Below are 25,934 nucleotides of genomic sequence, written 5' to 3' on the forward strand. Positions count from 1 at the left end.
GGCCGCGTGTGTGTCTGTGCGTGTCTGTGTTGTGTGTGTGTGTTGTGTGTGTCTGTGTGTTGTGTGTGCATGCCTGTGTGTTGTATGTGTGTATGTGTGTTGTGTGTCTGTGTGTTGTGTGTGTTGTGTGTGTGTCTATGTATGTGTTGTGTGTCTGCATGTGTGTCTGTGTTGTTTGTGTGTGTGTGGTGTGTGTGTCTGTGTGTTGTGTGTCTGTGTGTTGTGTGTCCGTGTGTGTGTCTGTGTGTTGTGTGTCTGTATGTCTGTTGTGTGTCTGTGTTGTGTGTGTGTGTCTGTGTTGTGTGTCTGTGTGTTGTGTGTGTGTCTGTGTGTGCGTGTCTGTGTGTTGTGTGTGTCTGTGTTGCATGTATGTGTGTGTTGTGTGTGTCTGTGTGTTGTGTGTCTGTGTTGTGTGTGTCTGTGTGTCTCTGTGTGTTGTTTGTGTGTGTGTTGTGTGTGTGTCTGTGTGTTGTGTGTCTGTGTTGTGTGTGTGTCTGTGTGTGTTGTGTGTCTGTGTGTGTTGTGTGTCTGTGTGTTGTGTGTCCATGTGTGTGTCTGTGTGTTGTGTGTCTGTGTGTGTCTGTTGTGTGTGTCTGTGTTGTGTGTGTGTGTGTTGTGTGTCTGTGTGTTGTGTGTGTGTGTCTGTATGTGTGTGTTGTGTGTGTGTGTCTGTGTGTGTGTCTCTGTGTGTTGTTTGTGTGTGTTGTGTGTGTGTCTGTGTGTTGTGTGTATGTGTGTCCGTGTGTGTGTCTGTGTGTTGTGTGTCTGTGTGTCTGTTGTGTGTCTGTGTTGTGTGTGTGTGTTGTGTGTCTGTGTGTGTGTTGTGTGTCTGTGTGTTGTGTGTGTGTGTGTCTGTATGTGTGTGTTGTGTGTGTGTGTGTGTACAGAGAGAGGAGGGGAGAGGGAAGACAGGTGTGGGGCAGTGTTAGCAGCGGGGGCTCTAAGTGGCCGTCGGGAGCTCGGGGGTGGGGCGCGGAGCCCGCGCTGAGCCCGGCCGCGTGTGTGTCTGTGCGTGTCTGTGTTGTGTGTGTGTGTTGTGTGTGTCTGTGTGTTGTGTGTGCATGCCTGTGTGTTGTATGTGTGTATGTGTGTTGTGTGTCTGTGTGTTGTGTGTGTTGTGTGTGTGTCTATGTATGTGTTGTGTGTCTGCATGTGTGTCTGTGTTGTTTGTGTGTGTGTGGTGTGTGTGTCTGTGTGTTGTGTGTCTGTGTGTTGTGTGTCCGTGTGTGTGTCTGTGTGTTGTGTGTCTGTATGTCTGTTGTGTGTCTGTGTTGTGTGTGTGTGTCTGTGTTGTGTGTCTGTGTGTTGTGTGTGTGTCTGTGTGTGCGTGTCTGTGTGTTGTGTGTGTCTGTGTTGCATGTATGTGTGTGTTGTGTGTGTCTGTGTGTTGTGTGTCTGTGTTGTGTGTGTCTGTGTGTCTCTGTGTGTTGTTTGTGTGTGTGTTGTGTGTGTGTCTGTGTGTTGTGTGTCTGTGTTGTGTGTGTGTCTGTGTGTGTTGTGTGTCTGTGTGTGTTGTGTGTCTGTGTGTTGTGTGTCCATGTGTGTGTCTGTGTGTTGTGTGTCTGTGTGTGTCTGTTGTGTGTGTCTGTGTTGTGTGTGTGTGTGTTGTGTGTCTGTGTGTTGTGTGTGTGTGTCTGTATGTGTGTGTTGTGTGTCTGTGTGTCTCTGTGTGTTGTTTGTGTGTGTGTTGTGTGTGTGTCTGTGTGTTGTGTGTCTGTGTGTGTTGTGTGTCCGTGTGTGTGTCTGTGTGTTGTGTGTCTGTGTGTCTGTTGTGTGTGTGTTGTGTGTGTGTGTTGTGTGTTTGTGTGTTGTGTGTCTGTGTGTTGTGTGTGTGTGTGTCTGTATGTGTGTGTTGTGTGTGTGTGTGTGTGTACAGAGAGAGGAGGGGAGAGGGAAGACAGGTGTGGGGCAGTGTTAGCAGCGGGGGCTCTAAGTGGCCGTTGGGAGCTCAGGGCGCGGGGCGCGGGGTGGCGCGGGGCGCGGAGCCCGCGCTGAGCCCGGCCGCGTGTGTCCAGTCTGCAGCTCCCCGCCCGTCCACATGAAGGTGCAGCCGCTGAACCAGACCACGCTGCAGGTGTCCTGGAGCCAGCCGGAGACCGTCTACCACCCGCCCATCATGAACTACATGGTGTCCTACAGCTGGACCAAGAACGAGGACGAGAAGGAGAAGACGTTCACCAAGGACAGCGACAAGGACTTGGTGAGACCTCCGTGTTCTGAGTCAGGGCGTCCGCGGCGAGGGGGGCCCCGTGTGTCTCCTGGGGTGCTTCCTCTGTGACGTTCCAGCCCCCTGCCGCCGTCCTGGTGAAGGCGGGTACCACCGCGGGCAGCACTGTGATGCCACGGTTCCCCCGCCCTTAAACTTGCCGGCCACACCACCAGAAAAAGAGTTAATCTGTTTGTAGTTAGGCCCTTTAAAACTGACTACTTTTTCTTTTGTTATTAAAAAATAAAGACGGCAGAACGCCTCCCCGAAGCCCTCGTCATCTGATAGCATTATCGTAAATGTTACGTGGGTTACACAATTGTACAGTGGGGCTGGGCGCGGCGCGAGCACTGTCAGTACTAGCTGTTATCCTCACTGCAATTATTCCCCCTCTGCCTCCCTCCTCCCCACTCCTACTCTTGTCAGCCCCACCAGGCAACCCTCTGCAGTCCCCACCGCTCCCTCCTGTCACATTTCATCTGCCTCACACCTTTTTACCTGCAAGACCCCGGCGACCACGCCATTTCTAACCACTGTTCTCAGGCTCTTAGACCCTGTAACACCTGACTTCACTTTTGAGCAACACATGCCCAGTTCCGTGTCTCATCTTACGTGTGCATAAATATTTAGTGGCCAGCCCCCAACAAGGCCCTTGAGAACAGATGTTTGCAGAAGCCAAGTCTTCTTCCCCTAGAAAAGCAATCACTCCAACCAGCGCTGGTCTTCACATCTTTGCCCAGAAACTCAAAGCGACACGTTTGGGTGTGAAAGTCTGGCGTTTATCGTTAATCAAAAGAAGTCTTTGGGATAATGAAGCCCATCATTGTATATGTACATGAAAAATGTAATAGCACCGAGTGGGATTCTTAATGACTGTTACTGCTTTTTTTCCTTCCAATACAGAGTCCCCAGGGCCCGTTCAATCACTTACAGAATAATACTTTTCGTATTGCTTCAGATGACGATTCTTTTACTTCATTTCCATTTATATTTTCAATTTCCCCACTAGACGTTGTTATCTGGGTCACATTAGGGAATGATGAGCTTCATGAAATCGGAGAGGAATCTGTTGAAAGGCACCCAAGGTTGTGATGTGTTTTAACCTTTTCTCTTGTCAGGACCAGAAGTCCGGGAGGGAGGTTTCTCTTTCTGAGCTAAGGGGGGCTTGCATTAATCAGCAAAAACTAGCTAGGCGCTTATTCGGTTTCTTATACTAAGTGGGAGATAATTAAACATGCAAAGATGAATAGATACCGGCTCAGAGTGAATTCTAATAAATCCCTGCTTAGAGGAAGCGAAGATTTTTGCTCTGCACAGAAGACGAGGTCACAGGTTTAGAGACTGAGGCATAAATGAGTTTCAGAGAAAGAGAGAGATGTAGAGAAAAACATGCTTTGACAGCAAGTTCTTTTTTTATAAGGATTTCTAGGGGTGGTTCTTTTCTTTTGGGACACACAAAATTAATTTTCTTAATTCCTCAAGAAGTCGAGAGTGCTGACTTAGTGGCAGCCAAGTTTTTCTCCAATTTAGAATTCTTGTGGCCAGAAACATTTCCCAAACATTTTCCTGGCTTTTGCCAGCATCCTCCCGACACACACACCCTCACTGCCAACCTGGGGGAACAGGTGTTATTGCCTGCCTTTTCCGAAAGGTAGGCTGAAAGTGAAATAACTGGACCCCAACCTCCCGCTCTCCCCAGGAATACATTTGCTAGGCAACAGGCAGCAGGCACGGCCACAGTAACTTGTTAATGCCTCTTCAGAGGTTTTCAATAGCTACCTTGGGGAAAACTCACTCAGTGGTTAAGCTCCCAGAGCTGATTTCTGGATCTGGCCCAGAATTCGGTGACGAGACATTTCATCATCAGGGAGTCTTTAAAAATCAGTTGCTTTTGCTTATTTGTTTCTTTCGGCAAGCAAGCCCTGACAACTTTTTAGGCATTTTCCATTTTCTGATTTTTAAAAGTCTCTTGGAGTAAAGCTTTGCGGGATGGGGATCTGGATTTGGCTCCTGACTTGGGACCAGGGATTGGGAAACTTTTCTCTTGAAAGAGTCAGAGAGTTAAGATTTTAGGTTTTAAAGGCCTCTGTGGGCAACTACTCAACTCTGCCACTGAAGGGTGAAAGCTGCCACAGCAACAGGGAAATGAATGGGTGAGGCCTTGTGCCAATAAAACTTTATTTACAAGAAACAAACAGCGGGCCGGATTGGGGCTGTAGGCTGTCACTTGTGAACCCCTGTGTTAGACCAGGGCCGTGGTGTCTATTGTGCGGTGAGGACTACCAATGTACAAGGCTCGCTTGACCTCTGTTGTACAGAAGTCCCGAGAACCCTGCGAGGGAAATCTTACTCTCTCCACTTAACAGCTGGAGGGAGCAGAGGCCAAAAGACCCTGAGCAGCTGACTCAGAATCACACAGCTGGTGAGTGGCATGGCACAGGTACATCCCTTGTCCTCTGACTTCCCGTCAAGTATTCTTCCAGCTTCGTGCCTTGTGTTATCCAAGGTCAAGGTACAACAGTGCCTTTAAACTGCAAAGAAACAGTAACGCGGAGACTTGGTTGTGGCTGCTCTCAACTCTGCATGGCCCTGGAAATTCAGGACACTTGATGATTCTAGACGGTAAATCATTATCGTTTACAAGGTAGAGCAGTTTTGATAGAAGTCCCAGCCTCATGGGTACAAACAGGGCTGAAGGCACGCTCCAAGACAGGGTCAAGCATCTGTGTCGAGACTGGTGTTCCCTTCTCTTACTCTACGTATTTTTGTGTTGAAAACATATTCCCAGGTGAGGTTACTTCTGAATGCTTGTTCCTTTCAGAGCGAGCCTTTGGTCAGTGAGGAAGCATGATGTTCGTTGGGCTTTGCCATGGTACCCAGAAACCTACACGTGATGCTTAACAGTCTTTGATGTTCGGCTTTTGGATGTACGGTGTTCTCTGGCCTTTAGCACCAGCTCACGCCTGTCCTTTCCTCACCCTGCAGAAAGCCACCATCAGCCACGTCTCACCTGACAGCCTTTATTTGTTCCGGGTCCAGGCCGTGTGTCGCAACGACATGAGGAGTGACTTCAGCCAGACCATGCTCTTCCAAGGTGAGGAGATGGCCTTCTCGTCTGCCCTGGGCCCTTCTCCTTTGGGCTTTGTCTTTCTTCCTGCTCGGGTACTTGCACGTGAGACTACGAACCTGGCCTAAACATCAGCGTGGGCTCTGCGGTCACACCAGAAAAGCCTGGGTCATTTAGACCTGTGTTTTAGGTAGGGGGTTTCACAGGCCAGAGGAGGGGAAGAAGGGTGAAGTGATTATTTTTAAAAATTACTGTGATTTTCCACCCGTGGAGATCCAAGCATGTATCTACTACTGTGTCAGATCATAGAATCATCTTCTAGTCACGTGGAGGAGTACTGTCTCTGAATTTCCAGCATAATTCAGTTAGCTGATTTAGGGTCTAGTGGAATGTTTCAGGTCAACTTTGGGGCATGGCAAGAGGAGAATTCACTTTGGTGAAGAATTTAAAGGAACTCTTAAAAACTTTGTCATCAAGATGTCGTTACAGATGTCATCTTTAAATGGAATATTTTTTAAGCCAAAATAAATGTAAAATACCCATGAACAGCAACAAAAAATAAAAACTTTGCATGAAGACAGGATATTCTCTATCTTACTTGCCCCACGATCATCTCAGTCCTGGTTCCAATAAAACTTGATTAACAAAAATTGGCAGCTGGCCTGTGGGCTGTAGTTGGCAGACCTGGTTTTGTGCAGGGCACAAAGACCAGTATGGAGGGAGCGACCAGGGCACCAGGCTTTACTCTGCCTGTCTGATGTCCCCCTTGGGAAGGTTACTTACTTCCTAGATCCTTGGTTTCAGAGACACAAACCAGGCCAGTGCTTCTTAACATTTGTGAGTTATGTATCTGGGATGAAGGCTTTGGACATTTTTCCTAGAAAATGCCAGAAGTTTGCGTGTCACAGCTTCCAGGGTCTCAGAAAACCTGTAGATCGTAGATCCGTCTTCACTGTCTGGAATCCTGTGAGCAGTACACGTTCATGGGCCCCTCCCAGACTAATCATCTCGGAATCTCAGAGGATGAGGCCCAGGAATCTGAATTTGAAGCAGATGGCTCAGGTACCAAGCATGCACATGAGAGATGGAGAAGTTGCTGACTCAGAGCCGGGGCCCTGACTTGAGGGCCCCAAGTTGAGTCCTGGCTGCCACTTAGTCTTTCTGTGACTCTGAAAATGTTGAGTAATCTCTCTAAGCTGCAATTTCATAGTCTGAAAGTGGTAGTTAGGGGAGTACTGCCCCCATGGGGTCCTTGTCAGTGACAGGGTGATGCATGTTACGTAATTAGCACAGAGCCTAGAACCAATGCTCAATATCACCTTAGTGTGAGGCTTAATTATATAAAAAATAATATGTGATGAACCCAGAGTAGGAACCCCCTCAGCTGAGATTCCATCCACGGATCCCTTCTAGCTTTGCAGGTTTGCATCTAGTATTGAAAGAGCCTTTGCTGACATTCACATCAGCTCGTTCTTCCATTTAAATGACTTGAAATTAGCACGGATGTATTTTTTTCACAAGTAAATCACACTCAGCGTTTGTCTACCTGAATGTATGGGCCCATCTGCTTGTGTTGAGCAGAGGCCACAGGCCAAGGCCAGGTCTGTCTGGGCCAGCCCACGGGAGCCAGCAGGCGAAGCCAGAGTGTGAGCTCGCTGAGGCCGGGGCCCGGCAACTTTGGGCACATAAATCATGATTAGGCCGCTCATGCGCTCTAACTAGGAGCCCGGAATCTGCAAAACTGCCTTTCCTGATTAATAGGCCCCTGAGCTCACTGGCTTCTGCACAGACTTTGAAAAATGAAATGTTTGTAATATAATGCAGTTCCCAAAAGCCTCGTTAGCTGTAAGTTCCGAGCACGGAATAGTTAAAATGTCTGATCACGGTGACTCCTTAAAGATGGCAGTGCCTCCTTTGCCTGAAGACTTCCCTTGCGCAGGGGTGGACGTGCATTCACTCATTTTCCGTATCAGCGTTTGTCCCTGCATGTTGACAGAGGGACACACAGTGGCTTTGGGATCTTCCCTGCACCTTCCAATGGGCAGTGGAAAAACGAAATCTGCTGGTTAGCTAGCACACCTTTTCTGGTGAGCCAGCTAGGAGCTTGTAAGCAGTAGAGGCCAGAGTTCAAAACAGATCAACTTATAAGAGTTCAGTGTTAAAAGGGGAAGAAATAAACTTAGGGAATTTCATGGACACTTTGTTAAGAATAATTAGGTTTCCCCTTGATAAAGTTTGCCTCTGATTTGGCGGCATGAGAAAGCCATGTGGAATATTTTCATTATTATAGTAAATAACACGGGCTTCCCCGGTGACTCAGTGGTAAAGAATCTGCCTGCAGTGCAGGAGATGTAGGATACGTAGGTTTCATCCCTGGGTTGGGAATATCCCCTGAAAGAGGAAATGGCAACCCACTCCAGTATTCTTGCCTGGAACATCCCATGGACACAGAAGCCTGGCGGGCTGTGGTCCATGGGGTCACAAAGAGTCGGACATAACTAAAGCAGCACAGCACAGCACTGCACATAGTAAATAACACAATATTTATGTCCTGTATGACACAATAAATAAGTTATGCTTACTTTACTGTAGTAAGTATGATAATAATAATGGTGATCATTGTCTGTGGAGTGGCTCCCAGTTACAGAGCGTTTGGCCCTAAGTCATCTCATCTGACCTCGTGGCAGCTTGTAATGCAGATTTTATTTTCTAGAGGGGGAAATGATGTTCTGAGCAATCGAATAACCTGCCCCCCCCCAAAAAAAATCATTTGACTACTAAGCAGAGTCCAGTTTCTTATTCCAAAGCCCAGTCATTTATACACAACAGACCACCCCTAAAGCATAAATATCATGCTGTTAAAGCATAAATATTAAGCCATTGTCTTCAACAAACGGCTCAAAAGATTGATTGCCAAGTGTTCAAAAGGTTTTTTGCAGGTCTCAACTGTCATGGAAAATAAGGGCTTGTAAGCCTTCTCTTTAAGCCACAGACCCATCAGGCATCCTGGCCAAGCCATCAGATGCTCTCTCAGAATGGTTTAAAATAAATAATTAAAATACATAGGAAAGGAAACCAATTGCACTTAGATACAGTTGTCAAAATATTTTAAACATGCAAATCGGCAACATAGTCATTGCTGCACTTCTTTTATGAAAGTATTAAATGACAAGTGGTGGGTCTGTTAGCGATGGTGATTTCTGAGTAGCAATGAACATAAGTGATACTTCAAAATAGCTCCAGCAACTGTAAGGCAGCAGGAAAATATCCCATTTCAATCACAGACAGGGCATCCAGGATGGTCCTGCTAAATAGAGCCGAGATTCCTAGCTTCCGTTCCTCTTGCAAGAAGAAGCGACATCTCCCTGACAGCTCAGTGGAGACACTCCTTTTTCCCCCATCCCTGAATTCCACCAGGCCGATGGACTGGTGATCTGAAAGGCCCTGTAGAAGCTTCCTAGTCATCATGACTAGAACTGACCCCAATGGGAATTGTTCAAGATCAATGAAAAGCAGGCACAGTGATGGAGTGGCCACTGAGTTTGTTGGCCTTAAATTAAGGCCTTTGTAAAGGGCAGGAAAAGCAGATCCCTTAGGAAGCTTTCTTCCTGTGTTAACAAAGGGAGGTGTGTATACCTGTCTGAGGCAGCACAGTATTGATCCCGAAGCAGCTCACTGATGGTGGGAGGTTATATTTAGTGCCAGGCAAGGACTGTTTGCTTCCTGGGCTGCCTCATCTGACCTGGTTGTATTGACGTGTAGATCAGTCTATTCCCCACAGTTGTCTCTTTACACGTTTCACTTTCCAGCTGAGCAAAGTGACTATATCGTTAAGTTGGGGGTTGCAAATGTAGACGCCCTGTGGCCCAGCAGGGAACCACATACAAATGAGGGGGGACCATCATGGAAAACTGGAGAGGTGCCCTTTGAAAGGGGTGATGGATGCTTAGCCCCTACCAAATGTTGTCCTCCAGGGAGGTGAACTCGGTTTTGCCAAAAATTGTGATTTTTTTTTTTTTTTTTTTTTTAGGATGAGCAGAAAATTGGGATTTTCAGGTTAAAGCTGCTGTTTAAAATGTTGACAGTGAATTCATTGTTGTTGTTGTTGTTTCTTTTTCAAAAAGCCTTCAGGGCAAATAAAAAATAGTTCAAGTACTTGCCCCACTTCTAATTTAGGTAAAAACTCCAGCAGATACAAATGTTATTTATTTGGGAATTTAGTGGGTTTTTGCACCTTTTTCAATGCCATGTATGTGTGGGAAGCAAATGCTTATTTTGTATAGGACTATTGTTTTTGAGATCAGCACAAAAAAGGGAGTCTGACAAATAGTTAGATTACAGTTCTTAAATTTTTTAAGGAAGACATAAAAAGTACTAGTTTCAGGTAAATTGTAATAAGTTTAGGATGCATATTATAGCCCCTGAAAGGATACTATAAGACATTATCACCAAAAAAAGACAATAGAGAGTAACAATGGAGTAATACGAAGTTCAAAAACAGACAAAATGTTGACAAAGGTCAGAGCGGTCGTGAGAATACCTCCATGGAGGCATGGAGAATGTCTATATTTTAATATGAGGGCGAGTTATACAGCAGTAAAAATTAATTTGACTCTACACTGAAGATTTGTGCATTTTGCTGTATATAAGTTTTATCTCAATTAAAAAAATGATTACAATTTTGTAAAGTTTTAAACTAAGAGCTTAAGACAAGAATCAGAAACTGTGGCCCACAGATATGGCCAGATACGGCCATCTGCATGTTTTCTGATGACTCACAAACTGAGAAGGGTTTCACATTTTTTGATAGTTGGGCAAAAAAAATAAAGAGTATTTATAACATGTAAAAATTATGTTTTTCAGATTTGTGTAGGTAAGTACAGTTTTGTTGGAACAACAACAAGAAAGTTCTGCTGTTTACAGTATAATTTCTTTGCTTCTCAGCTAATACCACTCGAATATTCCAAGGGACCAGAATTGTCAAAACAGGAGTGGTAAGTAGAGAATGTAATTGCTTTGTCACGGGTGGTTGGTAATTTTCATGCATTTAGAACTATCACCACAAGGTGGCAGTATGATGTTGTCAAACTGCTCAATGAAAAGTGGTTAAAATACTGAATAAATTAACTATACACTCTGTATAATTCAGTGCAATACATTATTTTAAAAAGCTGTGCAACAGAGTTAAGCCAGCAGTGTTATACTGTATTGTTTTTGTCAAGATAAAATTTTTTAATGATTTATAATTTGTGAGATCATAGGATGTAAGAATGCAAAGGAGTAAGGACAGGCTAAGATTGAAAGGTTGTTATTTGACCAAAGTTATATGAATTTGCACATGTCTGGAGCCTCAGTATCTAAATTTTCTCCTTTCTAGTACGACTAATAATTGTAGTAATAATTGCAATGTTGGTAATAACAAATCCTACAATATATTAAGTTTTTCCTGGGTTTCAGGCACAGAGTATTAGTTTATTTACCCCTCACGGCATCCCACAAGTTTGGTATTACTATGACTCCCATTTTATGGATGAGGAAGCTGAGGCTCAGTGAGTTAATGTGCCCAGCATCTCCCAGAGAGCAAGTAAGGTATCATGCTCAAGCCAGACTATCTGACTGCTCTGTCTCCAGTGCCTTATTGTGGGTGGCACCTGGCGTTTCATTGACCAACTTCAAAACTCATCGTTTGCTAACTTGATCATCCTTAAACTACAGACTTTTCAAACTGAAACTTGAGACAGTGGTGAAATCTAAGTAGTTCTGGCTATATTACTTTGAACTACATAAATGATGGGATGGAATTCTGGATTCCGCATATGAGGTTTCAAAAACTAAAATAAGTCAGAGCAGCACTTATATTTGTAAGATACCATGTTCAAATACAGTCCCTCCATGAAGCCTGATTTAGCAGGATGGGAAGAAAGACCTGAGACTTATACCTAGTCAGCCACACCTCTGCCCCTTAATCTCTCTGTGCCCCATTTTCCTCACTTGTAAAGTGGGATGATGTTCACGTGTGTCCCCGGGAGAGCCTGGGATGCCCAGGCACATAGTTGGAGCTTTTTAAATGGAACTCTTACTGTCATCTATACAAGCATGTATTTCGCTGTGATTAAATCTGGAGAGTCTGAAATCAGATACAGCGCCCGACACAGGGATGCCGGTGTAAACCAGCTCCCGAGGCCTGCAGTGTAGAGCGCGGCCTGACTTCTGACCTGGCTACTGCAGACACGTACCGGCCACTGTCCTCTCTCCACCCACTTCCTCACTTTAAGATGTGCAGCTGGGTCCTGGAGAGCTTCTGTAGACCTCAGGGCTGCGAATTGTCCACAAGTGCCACAATGTATGCAGGAACTCCTGCCTCCTCCAGGGTCACCCCAGCAACACGTGACTGTCCGGTGTTGCCTGTGTATTGCTTATCTGATGTTTGTCTTTCAGACAGGGTTTCCCAGGTGGGTAGAGAACCCAGTAGCACGAACGCAGCTTACTTTTTTGCCACTTAGCCTCCTCCTCCTGAGCAATATCAGTGAAAAGTTGAAGTTGGGTTTGATATGTAGATTACAAATTTTAAGTAATTATAAAAACATGAAGAGTGATGGTGGTCAGCCACGGATGGCCTGTTGTCAGCTTTGGCGCCAGGCTTTGGGAGACCCTGAGAATAAAGGTGAAGATGAGTGGAAGCCCTTGGAGGGTCGTGTCCAGGGCGTAGTTCCCAATCCCAGTGACTGACACTCAGCTTTCTCTTCCTCCCTCCCTTCCCCCCACCTCCCTGGGCAACCCCTTCAAGCCCACAGCGTCGCCGGCCTCTTCAGCCGACATGGCCCCCATCAGCTCAGGCTCCTCCACCTGGACATCCTCCGGCATCCCCTTCTCCTTTGTCTCCATGGCGACCGGGATGGGCCCATCGTCCAGCGGCAGCCAGGCGACCGTGGCCTCGGTGGTCACCAGCACGCTTCTGGCCGGCCTGGGCTTCAGCGGCGGCGGCATCTCCTCCTTCCCCAGCACCGTGTGGCCCACGCGCCTGCCCACGGCCGCCTCGGCCAGCAAGCAGGCCGGCAGACCCGTCCTGGCCACGACCGAGGCCTTGGCCAGCCCCGGCGCCGACAGCGATTCGGCGCCCAGCAAGGACGGCGAGGGCGCGGAGGAGGGCGAAAAGGACGAGAAGAGCGAGAGCGAGGACGGCGAGCGGGAGCATGAGGAGGAAGGCGAGAAGGACTCCGAGAAGAAGGAGCGGAGCGGGGTGACCCACGCCCCGCGGGCGCGCAGCCACACCCAGCCCACCGCCGCGCCCTCGGCCCCCGGCACCGCTGCCCAGGAGGGCGCGCATCAGACTACACCCGGGCGCGAGCGGGCCCGCACTGCCAGCCCCACCGCCCGGCCCCAGGACGCCCTGGACCGCCGCTCGGCCACCCCCACCCAAGTGCCCCCCACAGTCCCAGAGGAGCAGGACGAAGACAGTGACCCCGCGAGGCCCGAGGTGCCATCCAGGAAGCCTGTGCCCCCCGGGGACCGATTCCCCGAGGACAGCAGGTTCATCACTGTTAACCCAGGTAAGCGGCCGCGCCTCCCGTGAGCATTCACGCTGATGTGAACAGTCTTACCCTTGAAGAAATATGTGAGGGTAGAGAGTGAAGATCCAGAGAGTGCTTAGTATTCCTGGAATTGTGTGCCTGTGTGTGTCTCTTTTTATGTTCTTCTGGTAAAAATTACTTCTTCTATTAAAGTGGCTGGACTAAGTCTTGCCCTATACTTGCTTGCTGGTAAAGTCGACTTGCCTCAGAGTAACTCCAGGCACTTCAGCCACACTATGAGGTAAATGATGGAAAAAAACATCCATCTTAAGAAATGTATTCTTTCAGATTTCTTTCCTTAGGCTTTTATCCAGCCCCTGTGTTTCTGGGCTGTCTGAGCGGTGCCAGTCGCTGGCCGGGGTGCTGACCGAGGTGAGCGTGATACCTGCAGCTTGACGCTCAAAGGGTAAAAGAGGAGCCCGAACGCAGGGAAGTTAGGAGACAGAAAGGTTGGGAAGCAAGCAAGCAAATCCATGGGCAAGCCAGAAGCCTAGCTAACTGTTGTTGGAGACTGTGAATGGTCACAGTAAAGCCAAGAAACAGGGTGATGTCAAAGAAAATAATCAGGAAGAGGGCAGGGAGCTATTTTAACCACCAAGGGCCACTCGGGGGAAGTGACTTTATGTTAAACCTAAAAGGGTGAGAAGCTCCAGCGTGGGGAGAACTGAGATTAGTTCATCCCAGCCTAAGAAATAGTACCCTATTTGCTCTGTGAATTGTACATTTTATGGATGATGACCCCAGGGCACGGCTGGCCTGCCCTCCGCGGGAAGGACATGATCCCCATCTTCCTGGCCAGGGGTGATTTTGTGGCTCTGTCCTAGGCTCACATGTTATTGAAATATCCCCTTAGTTTTTACAAGGGAGTCCTGAACATGAGGGGTTGTTATTGTTGTGAGGGTTTTCTTAATAAGAAAGTCTCTCTTTTGCCAGACTACAAGATGTTTAGCAACAATTTTTTTTTCTTTTTCTTTTTTTTTTTTTTTTGCATCTAAGCTGTTGTGGAGTTATAAGAGTGCAAAAAAAAAAAAAGCAACTGGTAAATATTTATTTGCTTTTGCACTTGTAAACATTAAAATTCATCTAAAGCTGAGACCTCGTATGTTAAGATACAACTTAGAATAAATTTTCATGTTTTGAATTACGTTCCTCCTTAAAGCTGGTATGGACTCATGTTTTGAAGTGTGGGTCTGCTGTGGGTGCTGTTCACTTTGTCCCAGTTTTAGGGGAAGGTGCAGAGTAGTCCTCTAAGGATCAAGTAAAGGAAATATCAAGCCACTTGGGAAGCTGTTTGCGGCTCTTCCTACAGGAGCAGTGACATTCCCTCCAGGAACTGATGCGGAAAAGTTGGATTTCTTGCGTTTGGAGATATTAAAAGAGATATTTGTGGAGTACCCACTGAATCCCAGGCGCTGGACTAGGCATTGGGGATAGACTCTAGATCTAGTCAGGCTTGTGTCCTCCTGAGGTTTGTTTTCTAATGGAAAAGCTTGAGAGTGTTCCAGTAAATAAACGTGTTAACATCAAGTGCTGGAGTTGGGGTCAGGGACAGTTTTCATCCAGTGGTCGAGGAAGGGCATCTGAGTGGAGACCCTGGTGGTGAGAAGGAGCTGGCTAGGCAGTGACTCATGGAAGAACCTTCTGGGCTGTAGGAGCAGCAGGTCCAGAGACCCTAAAGTAGGGGCTAATTTGGATCAGTCAGGGAGCCATCAGAGGGCCAGTGTATCAGGGATGCAGGATGAGTTAGAGCAGAGCTTAGTTCAGGAAGGGGTTTGTCAGCCATGCTGAGGCTTGGGTTCTAAGTGATGTGGAAAACCAGTGGTGGATTTCCCCAGCAGAGTTACTCATCTGATGAACTTTTTCAGAAGGTCGTTTCGGCCTCTCTGTGGACGTTTAGGGAGGCAGGAATGGACACAGGAAGCTGAGTTAGGAGGTGATGACCGAGGCAGTTTGGACCAGAGTGGTTTCTCCACAGACAGTAGTGGACCTGGAGTTGATTTTCAGGCTTGAACAGTTTCGCCTGCAGACTAGGGGCTCTGGCAAAGTAGCCTTCTCAGCGGGCTCCTCTTAAACGTTCCTTTGTCCACACTCCTGAAAAGCTCTCCAAGCGATGAGCTTGAAGCTTTGGCAGTTTGAGAGACTGGTGGAGGGGGGGCTGCCTGGGATTCAGTTCAGGTGCACGGAAATGAGTCCTTGCAGTGGCAGTCAAGTTCCTGATTCCAGGGAGAGGGGAGCAGAAACAATTGGTAAATCCTGCGGGTGTTTCTGCCTTCAGGTACAGGAACTGTGCGTCTCCAGCGTCAACCCTGCACGCATCTGAGTGTCCACGGTCTTGGCAGAGTAGCTTATGGAGTCAGATCCTCCCAGGAGGCTCTGCCCTTTATTCTCACAGGGTCTGCAGGCCAGTCTTGGGCTCAGCATCCTCATCTGTAGGTGGACGTAACTAGAGCCCTTAGTGCTGAGGGCGGTGCAGATAAACGGAGTCACCCGTCTTGTCAGTGACACGGGAAGAGGAGCTTTATGCAGCCCGAGGCTCACATGACGGCAATGGCGACTATGAGGCAGCCCTTTGCGGGTCTCCTGCAGTCTTCCTGGGACTTTAAAGAGCAGGTGGAGATTGTGGTCCCCAGTGAGCTGGCACTAGAAACAATCTCCAGAAACTCCAGTCTGTCCCCAGCACTGGTAAAGCAGAGCATCTACCTTTCCACCTTTATCTCGATGGGAAAGTCCACTTCTTCCCAAAGTCAGAAGGGTCTTCCTTTAGAATTTCGGGCAGTTTCAATTTGAGAGTGGTGGTGGGGCTGGGGCTTGGTTAAGCCAGACATGAGCAAACTTATTCTGCAAACAGCCAGAGAGTGGACATTTCCACATTTGTGGATTGTAAGTCTTTGTTGCAACTATACCTCTTTGCAAGGTGGCACGTAAGCAGCCTGAAACACCCCACAAATGGGCGGATGTGGTTTGAGTTCTGGTAAAACTCAGCTTTCAAAAACAGGCAGTGGGCCTGATATGATCAGCACGCTATCATTTGCTGACCCCTGTGGCTTTACACAGAAGTGTGTGTGTCGCTCAGTCATGTCTGACTCTTTGGGACCCCATGGACTGCAGCACACCAGGCCTCCCTGTCTCTCACTGTCTCCCGGCATTAGCCCATTGCCCATTTGCCCATCACGTCCATTGAATTGGTGATGCTATCCAGTCATCTCATCCTCTTCCACTCTCTTCTTCTTGTGCCTTCAGATACTTTGGCCACCTGATGGCCAGCTGACTCATTGAAAAAGACCCTGATGCTAGGCAAGATTGAAGGCAAATATATGTGTTGGTTGGTTAATATATATGTTAACCATATGTGGTGTGTTGGTTAATAAAAGATATGAGTAACTTGAGGGTAAAACCCCACATTGTGCATGACCCCCAAGGTCTCACTTTGCCTCGATCCATCTTGCCCTTTTCTCCATCTGCCTCCTCCAGCTTGGTGTTTATTTTTTTAAACGAAATCCCCATCATTTTAATGTTAGTGGTGACTTCTTTTAAAGACTCTGGATGTACATTTGTGTAAATCTGTTCCACATTTATTTTTTCTTCATGTTAAAAACAATTCTCCCAGTCGATATTTAGTCTCTTCAAAAAAAAGCGTTAATGTTAAACAAATTGTGTTATTTTTTTTACCAGCCTCTCCAAAAGGCTTATTTAAATCCCCTTGATGTTTGATAACATCTTTTCAAAAAATCCTATGAATAGTATCTTCAGTATTAACTTGCAGGGAAGAAGAGAGAACGATTCTCTAGAAGAAAGGGGCCAGTTCAGGCACATGCAGAAATCAGGCAGGTAACAGCCAGGGTCCCTCCCTCAGCAGCCACAGCCCAGATGTGGTGAAGACACCCCCAAAGGCAATATAGTGTTCTCAGGGTGGAACGCAACATGCCCTGGCGGTAGCACCTCAGGGTGGGCACAGTCTACAAACTCATCATTTAATGCTGGGGTTTTCCCTTTTTCTTTCCTTATATCTGGGAAACTCCTTTTTCAGACTGCATCTTGCTCAGAACCCCATTATGTAAACACTCATTCACCAAAAGCTGGCTGAGTGCCTCCTCCAGTTCAGGGGTCGGGAGAGTATAGTCTCCAGACCAGATCTGGCCCTTGACTGACTTTGGTCCTAACCCTGAGCTAGGAATGGGCTTCCCTGGTGGCCCAGTGATAAAGAATCCCCCTGTAATGCAGGAGACTGAGGTTCGATCCGTGGATCGGGAAGATTCCCTGGAGGAGGACATGGCAACCGACTCCAGTATTCTTGCTTGGAGAATTCCGTGGACAGGGACCTGGGAGGCTACAGCCCACGGGGTTGCAAAGAGTCAAAAGGATGCAGCTGAAGCAGCTGAGCACGCGCATAAGTCAGAAATAGACTGAGTTGGTCAGAGACTTGGAGCTGCTCTTCTGCTCTGACTCAGAGTCGGGGGTGCTAACCTCCAGCCTCCTCTCTCCTTTGGGAAAACCTTGAGTACCTCTTGGGAACACTTAGGCTCTAAGGAAGGCCAGCTTGAAAATCTTTACTTCTAGAAACAGTTGCATCACTGCTTAATATTTGTTCCATGCTAAAAGCCAAAATGTGATGTCACTTACCCTACACAACCCCAAGCGGCCTCCGCTGTCCTTGTGGCCCTTAGACCAGTGAGGAAACCAAGGCGTGCATGCTAAGTCGCTTCAGTCATATCCAGCTCTTTGAAACCCTAGGGATTGTAGCCCACTAGGCTCCTCTGTCCATTCTCCAGGCAAGAAGAGGAGTGGGTTGCCATTCCCTCCCCTAGGGGATCTTCCCCACCCAGGGATTGAACTAGAGCCTCTTATGTCTCCTGCATTGGCGCCACCTGGGAAGCCTCAGGAGACCAAGGCTCAGAGCTTAAGGAATTTGCCTGAGCAAGACGTGGTGAGACAGGGGGTCAGACACAGGCCCTGAGCCCACCTGGTGCTGCTGGCCTCCTGCCCTTGGGGCTTATTCGCCAAGTGGGCAAACCGGGATGGTTTCAGATGAATTATTAGGTATTAAGCGAGTATTTGAATGTGTCCTTGTAAAAAGAAATCATTTTTTCACTTTTGGCACAGACTCTGAAGATCACCTAGAGATGAGCTTGTTCCCTTTCCTCACAGGGATATTTGGCGAAATCTGGAAACATTTTCAGTTATCATGACTGAGGCTGGGCCTGCTCCTAGTGTTACATGGATGCTACTGGACATTCTGCAGGGCGCAGACCAGCCCCACAACAAAGAATTTCTTGGTCCAAAATGTCCATCGTGCCATGGTGGAGAAACTCAGATTTATAGGTTGACATAAAATTCCTTTTCAAAGAGGTTTACTTGGGAGGGGAAAATAGGAGGTAATTTAAGGTCAGAAGTAAGTAGTAATACAGGATCATGAAGACAGAGCAGACGTCATGACTGAAATTTAGCTGGGGTTTGTGGAGGGGGGAGATGCTTCATGCTTGGTTTGATTGGTTGGTTTTTTGGCTCTGCTGGGTCTTAGTTGTCGTACGTGGGATCTTCAGCCTTCATTGTGGCGTGCAGAATGTTTAGTTATGGCATGCAAACTCTTAGTTGTGGCACGTGGGGCCTAGTTCCCTGACCAGGGATTGAGCCTGGGCCCCCTGCACTGGTTTCACAGAGTTCTAGCCCTGGCCCAGCAGGGAAGTCCCTGCATGCTTTACTTAAAGTAAATTAGACCCAGCACTTGCATGGACTGTCTTCGCAGTTTTCAGCCTGGCTGGTTCTGTTGCTCAGGCTTCTTTTGTGAGGAGAACTTTCCTACATCATATGGCTTGCCCCAGCTCCTGACTGTGATTTTCCTGCAAGTGTTGGAAAGAACTCGCTTGGGTGCCCTGAAGGCTCCAGTGTGGTTTAGTTTCCTCCTAGAAAGTGTCTGGGTCCTTGGAAGTTTCTGTTCCTCACTGAGTGATCTCGGAACTAGGACAGATTGTATATCTCTTGATGTAGAAAACCAGACCTCCCCAAGAACAAGCAAGTTTCCAGAGAGGCTGGAGCAAAGGATTCCAGTTCTAAGGGGCTGTGTGTCTGACAGGAGTCCTGATTAATGGCAGAGACACATGATGTTGCAATGAAGTGTCTATGGTGGTGATTTCCGGTAGGTCGGGACCCAGGACCTGCCGTGTTTATGGAACTTGAATTAAATTGGGGTTTATCAAGTTCCTTCAGTGTTCCAATGCCTTACTGAAATACAGGTGACACTTGCCTTGTTTTGAGTCTGAGCTCTGTGAAAAGTGGTAAGGGGGCTTATTGATGACAACTCCTAGTGGTGACGTAAATGGAAAGACATGGATGCTCTAAGTTGAGCTCAGACATGGTCATGGGAACATGAAACCCATGTCCCGTTGCAGGAGAATATATGTATTTGTCCTCACAGTCATGTCTCTGCAACAGCGGTTTATCTAATGCCAGCGCCTCAGAAAATAAAGACAAGTTTTGTGGCCCTATAAAAAAAGCAGCTTTCCTTTCACTTCACAACTGTCAGGGGTGCTGGCACAAAACTCAAAAAACAAACCAGAAAACAACAAGTGTTGTTGAGGATGTGGCAAAATGAAGATTGTTGTGCCCTGTTGAGGGGAACGTCAAATGGTACAGCCACTTGGGAAACGGTATGGAAGTTCTTAATAAAACTAAAAATAGAATTGCCATATGATCCAGGAATCCTGTTCCTGGGTATTTACCCAAAAGGATTGAAAGTTGGGTCTTGAGGAGATATTTGAACTATCATGTTCATAGCAGTGTTATTTATAGTGGCCAAGTTTCCAAGGAATGGAAACAACCCACGTGTCCAATGACTGATGAATCGATAAACAAAATGTGGTATATACATAGAGTGGAGTGTTGTTCAGCTTTAAGAAGAAAGGAAACCCTGTCACAGAGCTACAGCATAGATGGACCTTGGGCCAGTCACAACACACACACACACACACACACACACGAGTCCACTTACATGAGTTACCTGCAGTAGGGTAGTCAGGTCATACAGAAAGTTGAATGGTGATTGCCAGGGGCTGGGGCTGATGGGAATTGTCGTTTCATCGGTACAGAGTTGCAGTTTTGCAGATGAAAAGCAGATTTCTTTGAAATCAGTTGAGCAACACTGTGATATGCTTAACCCTACTGAACTGTACTCCTGGAGAAGGTAAAGATGCTAACTTTTATGTGTGTTTTACCACTATTTTTTTTTTTTTTGAGTAGCACCTTAATTCATAGCTGCAGCTGGTTTTGAAGGAGTGGCATTATCCAAACACCATCTAGTTTTTCGTGACTTAAACCCAGCTACAGATTTTGAGTGTGCAGGTTGTTCTGCTCTCAGTCTCCCTTGAAATGTGACTGAATCCACCTTTCCCCAGCCCCTGAGAGTGGCCTGTCAGGATCCAAGCCCCTTTCAGTCTTGACCACGTAGAGGTTCTTGTCCCGAAGCAGAAGTTGAGCCCTTCCTGCAGGGTAGGAAGCATCTCCTACGGGTCCATCTGATATTTCCCTGCCTGTAGCATTTATAGTACATTGTACTCCGTTTTTATTTGCTTCTACTGGGATGAGAGCCAAGCCAGTAAAAGGCAAACAGCATTAATTCAGTGATGACATATGCCACTGAAAACTGTTTTTCTTTTCTTTTTTTTTTTTGAGAAAGCAGAATGGAGGCAGTTTACTCAGATTCTTGTGGATGCTTAAATAAAAGAGGAAGATGATCTGTGGGGAGGTCATTCACCCTCCCCCCGCTCTACACACAAATGCTCAAAGAAGATTGTATATTAGCATTTTGCTCTACATTTCCACTGGAAGATGTTTCTGAAACTGGATCATTCTCTGAGTCCCAGGCCTGCCTGGCCTGACATCTTCTGACCCTCCTAGCAGCCCCTCATCTGCACATCACATCCATGGGAGGAGAAGGGGGCATAAATTGATATCCCCTTCCCATTTTTATCCTCTTAGACAGAACAGCAAGATGCAGCCTGGAAAGAGTATGAAAAGGTTCTAGGTTCACAAAGAGGAATGGCCCACACTGTAAAGATGGAGCAGCAATCTGACTGACTTCTCATTGGTTGAAAACTCAAATCATTTTCAGGATAAAAGCTGGGTTGGGAAAGCTGCCTGGTACAGCCTCTCTCGTGAGCCAAGTTCGTGTCTTCAGAATCCTGGTCAGGAGTTGGATTAAACCGTGATTTTTGCTTTTGATGATAAGGCTTTTGTAAAAGCCCCAGGTGTATGCGCGTGCGTGTGTCTTCCTGCTGCTTCCTTGGGTCAGAGTGCCATACTGCAGATTGAAATTCGACTGGCCAGAGGGAGCTGGCCGCGGGAGTCAGGGGCAAAGAAAGCAGGTCTTCTGCTGCATTAGGGAGCAGTGAGGACTGTGGCAAACCAGTGAGCCATAGCTTGTCTTAGAGAGTATGCTCCTTTCTTCCAGCTGATGTTTGCCATCTGGGAATTCAGATCTGTGATATGGGAGAAGATTTGGGGTAGTTTTTTGTTTTGTTTTGTTTTTTTTAATTCTGATTTTTTGCGGAACTCTCTTGTTTGTGAAATCTTGGCACCTACCTCACAATTTAATAATTCCCAGGGGAAGGGTGCCAACCCACACATCTGTGGGCTGCCAGTTCACACTGCCCATGGCCGGCAGGAATGGCTGGGCTAGTTCTGCTGGTAAAACCAGACCAACTGGACAGATCAGAGACGGAGGCAAGAAGGTGCTGTGTTAACCCAGCGGTCCTGCACTTGTCCTGGTGTCAGAGTTTGGGCATCACAAAGAGAGGCAGACTCTCCTGGAGCTGGACACCCCAGCTCTGCTGTGCCATTCAGGAGGTAACTGGGTTGTAAGTGAAGCTCTGAGTACGAGTGAGCTGCTCCTAACTGTTCTGTTGTTCAGTCGCTCAGTCATGTCTGACTCTGCAACTTCATAGACTACAGCATGCCAGACCTCCCTGTCCTTCACTGTCTCCCAGAGTTTGCTCAAATTCATGTCCATTGAGTTGGTGATGCCATCCAACCATCTCATCTTCTATTGTCCCCTTCTCCTCCCACCTTTGATCTTCCCCAGCATCGGGGTATTTTCTACTCCTAACAGTTTGGAACATCTCATTTTATCACAGTCAGCAATGTTGCCTGGTTGAAAGGAAGAAAAGAACGAATGTTCTCTGGACGCGGGTACTGGGCTGAATGCTTGACTGCTCAGGGCCAGCTTTCTGAGGATGCAGCCCATGTGGTCACAGCCCCGTGCCCAGAAGGCCCTGTGTTTACATTTATGTTCTGCTGTCACCTCTTGAAACTCTTCAATAATTTTTGAAAAAGTGGCCCCATGATTTCCTTTTGCATCTCGCATAGTCTGCTTTGTGTAGGTTATCTTATTTAATTCCCCTAAGTCCCTCGAGAGGTGAGCATTGTCCTCTGTTTCCCTTTGATAGAGGAGTGACCAGAGGCTCAGAGACAGTCACTTACCCAAAGTCACAGAGTGGAAAAGGCCTGAGGCAGGATTTGTAGTCAGAATTTGCAATCCTGGAGGGCAGGATCTTGGTTTCTCTGAAAAGTCAGTAGTATGTTCTAGTGTTTGGGGCCTTGGTGTGGGGAAGATTGTTGGGAGACCGAGGGCTTGGGGGGAAGAGTGTAGACCCAGTTCAGGTGGCAGGTTATGTGTTCCTAGTTAATTTCTAGTAGTTGACTGTTTGATGGCTGCTCTGGGGGACCTTAGAGTAAGTAATAAGAGAGCGCTTGGCATTACATGTGCCATAAGAAAAGTGCATGATGACAACCACCATGGCGAGGATTAGAGGATTTACTTAGTATTTGCTCAGTGCTGGGCACACGTCTAAGCATTCTGCTTGTGTCTTGAGTTTTCCCACCACATCAGGAAAATAGGTTCTTTTCTCCCCCTTTTATAGATGAAGAACTCCAGGCCCCGGGTGATGCAAGTTATGAGTTAGAGGTCATGTAGAAAGTGGCAGAGCCAAGGTTCAAGCCTGTAATCTTAACTGCGCCTTCCAGAGAGCACAGACCAGGGGTTTGGGGAGACTTCACAGAGGAGCTGATCCCTACACCTGAGCCAGGACGGAGGAATCAGCAGGAGCTTCTGGGGACAGGATGGAGCAGTGTTCCCGGGCGGGTGAGCTCAGCAGGGTCAGAGGTCGACAGGAGGGATCATGGCCCAGCTGGTCACTGGATGGGTGGATGTGGCTGGAACCCATTGCAGCGGAGGTGGGGTAGCAGGAGATGATGGGGTGGGGGCCGCTCACTCATGGAGGACCTTGCTGTCCCCAGGGGCAGTGCGGGATTCCTCAGGAGAAGATGCACTTGACTCTGTGGTCATGGAGTGAAGCTCCAGACTCCTGGTACCGTGAAGACGAAGTGGGACTCTGAGTGTTAACGTGCAGTCAGCTTTGTTGTGCCCAGGTGGAAATCCAGAGGCACTCCTATTTTTGCCTGGCTTTTAGGTAAACAACCTCGGCAGATCCCGCTGCCCGTCGTTAGGCCAGGTGGAGAACAAACTGCTGTCAAAATAATCCTTAGCTTTTTCTCTCTCGCTGCCAGCTGCTCCTGGTCTGAGTTCTCCTCCACAAATGCCACCATTCAAGGGGCTCTCTTGAGAGGGACTTCAAATATGTTTACTCCTTCAACCTCTCAAAAAAAAAAAAGAAAAGTGCTCACACAGGCATGATGAAATGTTAGAAACAGCTCCGTTCTGAAATCTGAGGGAGTTTTGGGCGAGGGTCATTTTCAGTGACTTGAGGATGAGCAGGACAGGGACTTTGCCTTCTGCCTCCTCCCCACCCCTGCCTAACCATGCAGTAGCCCGGACAGGAAGCCTCTTCTGTGAGAAGGAGCCGAGAGAAATAAGACACTGGGTATACCAGGGCTTCTTGTGGTGGAAAGTGAGTTCCCTGGTCGTAAGGCGTTTCCGTCAGCCCTCCTGCCATATTTTCCATGAGCGGCACCATCCCCGCTTTGAGATTCCCCACCACCAGCCACATGATTACCTGGCTGGGCTGCCTCCTGCTGGAGCCCTGCAAAATTCTTATTTGCAACTCTGATTCTGTGGCCGGTGACCAGAGGTTTGCAATGAAAGCATGATACATAGAGAGAGATTGTACATCTGACACTTGTCCGCCTCAGCTTACAATCTTGCAGGACATGTCCTCTGGCCTAAAATCAGTTCCCTTCATCCAGCCTAAAAACCCTGGCTGATGGGGCCTCCAACTCTCCATTTTGGATCCCCCCTCTTCATTCTCATACCCCCTCTACTTCAGCGCTCTCTCTCCAGAACACATCCGTGCTTGCCCTTGACCTGGCTAACTCACCTTCATCCTTCAACTGCCGTCTGAACATCAGGAAGCCCCACCAGAATCCCTGGGCTGAGACAACTGTTCCCCTGGACCCCATGTGCTGCCCCTGGCATCACTTTCATTTATTCCAATTGCTTGTTCATGCGTCTGCTCCTCTTCCTTTAAATTCCCACCCCACAGACGCAGAGTTGTTCCCGTCTGATGTTTTCTTGCCTCCGCAGCCCGTCTCACCATGCCGGGCATGCAGTCGAGACTTGTCAGATAGATGCCTAATGGAAACCTCTGGGGCATGCTATTGTGAGAAATGGGCTAGCACAGTTAGGAAGGCTCTTTATAAATCTCCGATTGCCCTGCTGAGGCTTTTCATCAGAGTGTGCCTGCCTCTGTCTTGTCACCTGTGAGCTGGGCATACGTCTGGCCCCGCCTTTGCATGAAACAAAGGAGGGGATCAAGGTCAACGACTTTTGAGGAAACCCAGGAAAAAAGGCTGTAACCCATTTCTTCCTCACTCCAGGTCTTGCCTCTTTAATCATCTGCTCCCGGGGCCAATTATCTCTTTCCTGCTCAGCCCACCCCCTCTCTCCTGGAAACCCAGCCTGATTAGCCCTTCACGTAGTCCATCCAGCACAGGGGTGCTTGGGGCTGGCTGAATGCTGGCCTCATTTTTGCAGAGCAGGAGGAATCCTCGCTGAGCCCTGCAGCCAGCAGTGGAGGTGTCTGTGGGCTTCTCCCTTCGATCACAGGGAACCTTTGCTTTCTCCCCACATGCTTCTCCTGACCGTCTCTGTGCCCCTGGGCTCTTCCCAACCCCACGCTGCCCTCTGAGCTTCCTGCGGACCACCTGGAGATTTCCAGGCATCGACCCCACTCTTCACAGATTAGGTTCTCACCTGAGTCTGCTGGGAACTTGTGAAGATCCTTGGGACCTGAGAGAGAGGAGGAGGAGCTGCTGGGGTAAGAGGTGCTAGCCGAGCCAAGAGAATCTTCGACTATTCCGCAAGCTTCCCCTCTTAACCCCCAGACTGGCTACTGTTGAGGGGCTGATGTGTGCTGGGAGCAGAGAGAGATGGGGCTGCCTGTCTGAGAGCCTTTAGAAGGATGGGGTGAGGGGGCAGGTGGGAAATGGGATCAAAGGAAAAGCTTTTGAACCAGATTTGAGGGAAAAACGGGGTCTCTGGAGATCTGGGTGGTGGGAGCTGATGGGCAGAGCAATCTGGGTGCTTTTGCTTGGGTGTGCTATTGTTCAGACTTTGAGAGGCTGGTTGAGATTCTAGGGTGAGAGCACCATTGCTCCAACTTGAGTCCTGCTCCTTCCCCTTGGCCGGGAGACTGGGGGATCCACTCTTGGACAGTTGTCCCACCAGGACTGTTAGGGAGGGTGGTTTCCCACAGCAGGACTAGAGGAGGGGGTAACGGATGCTAAGCAAAGAAATACACACCCGATCAGTCACAGACGGTTATCTCAGCAAAGCCCATCTTTCCTTCCCTCCCTCCTGCCCTGGCAAACCTGCCCGGCTCCCCTGTCCATTTTCCAGAAGCGGGTTCAGTGCTTCGTTCAGACCTGAGCACATTTCTTCAGTATATCCAGAGATCACTCAGGGTCAGTAGCATTCTCAGAGCGAGGCTGGGTCTCTGGCTTCGGCTCAAGTCTTTTCAAAAACATCTGGACCTCTTATCTTCAAACCCATCCCACTGGCAACTACGGGGTGCAGCCTGCAGAACAGCCCCCGCCTGGCTTGGGACTCCCCAGGAAACGGCGAGGACAGTGGTTTGCCCTTCAT

The 25,934-nt window shown here is 48.0% G+C and overlaps 1 protein-coding gene across 3 annotated transcripts in view; it reads left to right on the top strand.

Annotated features, from left to right (window-relative positions):
- Positions 1–25,934, top strand: part of PTPRG (protein tyrosine phosphatase receptor type G) — a 749,569-nt gene that overhangs the window by 635,391 nt on the left and 88,244 nt on the right. For all 3 annotated transcript variants that reach the window (XM_043441944.1, XM_043441943.1, XM_043441946.1), the window contains exons 9-12: positions 2,016–2,200; positions 5,192–5,300; positions 10,218–10,267; positions 12,061–12,823. In XM_043441944.1, coding sequence (XP_043297879.1) covers positions 2,016–2,200; positions 5,192–5,300; positions 10,218–10,267; positions 12,061–12,823 — 1,107 coding nt within the window. The remainder of the gene's footprint in view (positions 1–2,015; positions 2,201–5,191; positions 5,301–10,217; positions 10,268–12,060; positions 12,824–25,934) is intronic.

This window comes from Cervus canadensis, chromosome 22 (assembly GCF_019320065.1).
Source record: "Cervus canadensis isolate Bull #8, Minnesota chromosome 22, ASM1932006v1, whole genome shotgun sequence".
Taxonomy (NCBI): Eukaryota; Metazoa; Chordata; class Mammalia; order Artiodactyla; family Cervidae; genus Cervus; species Cervus canadensis.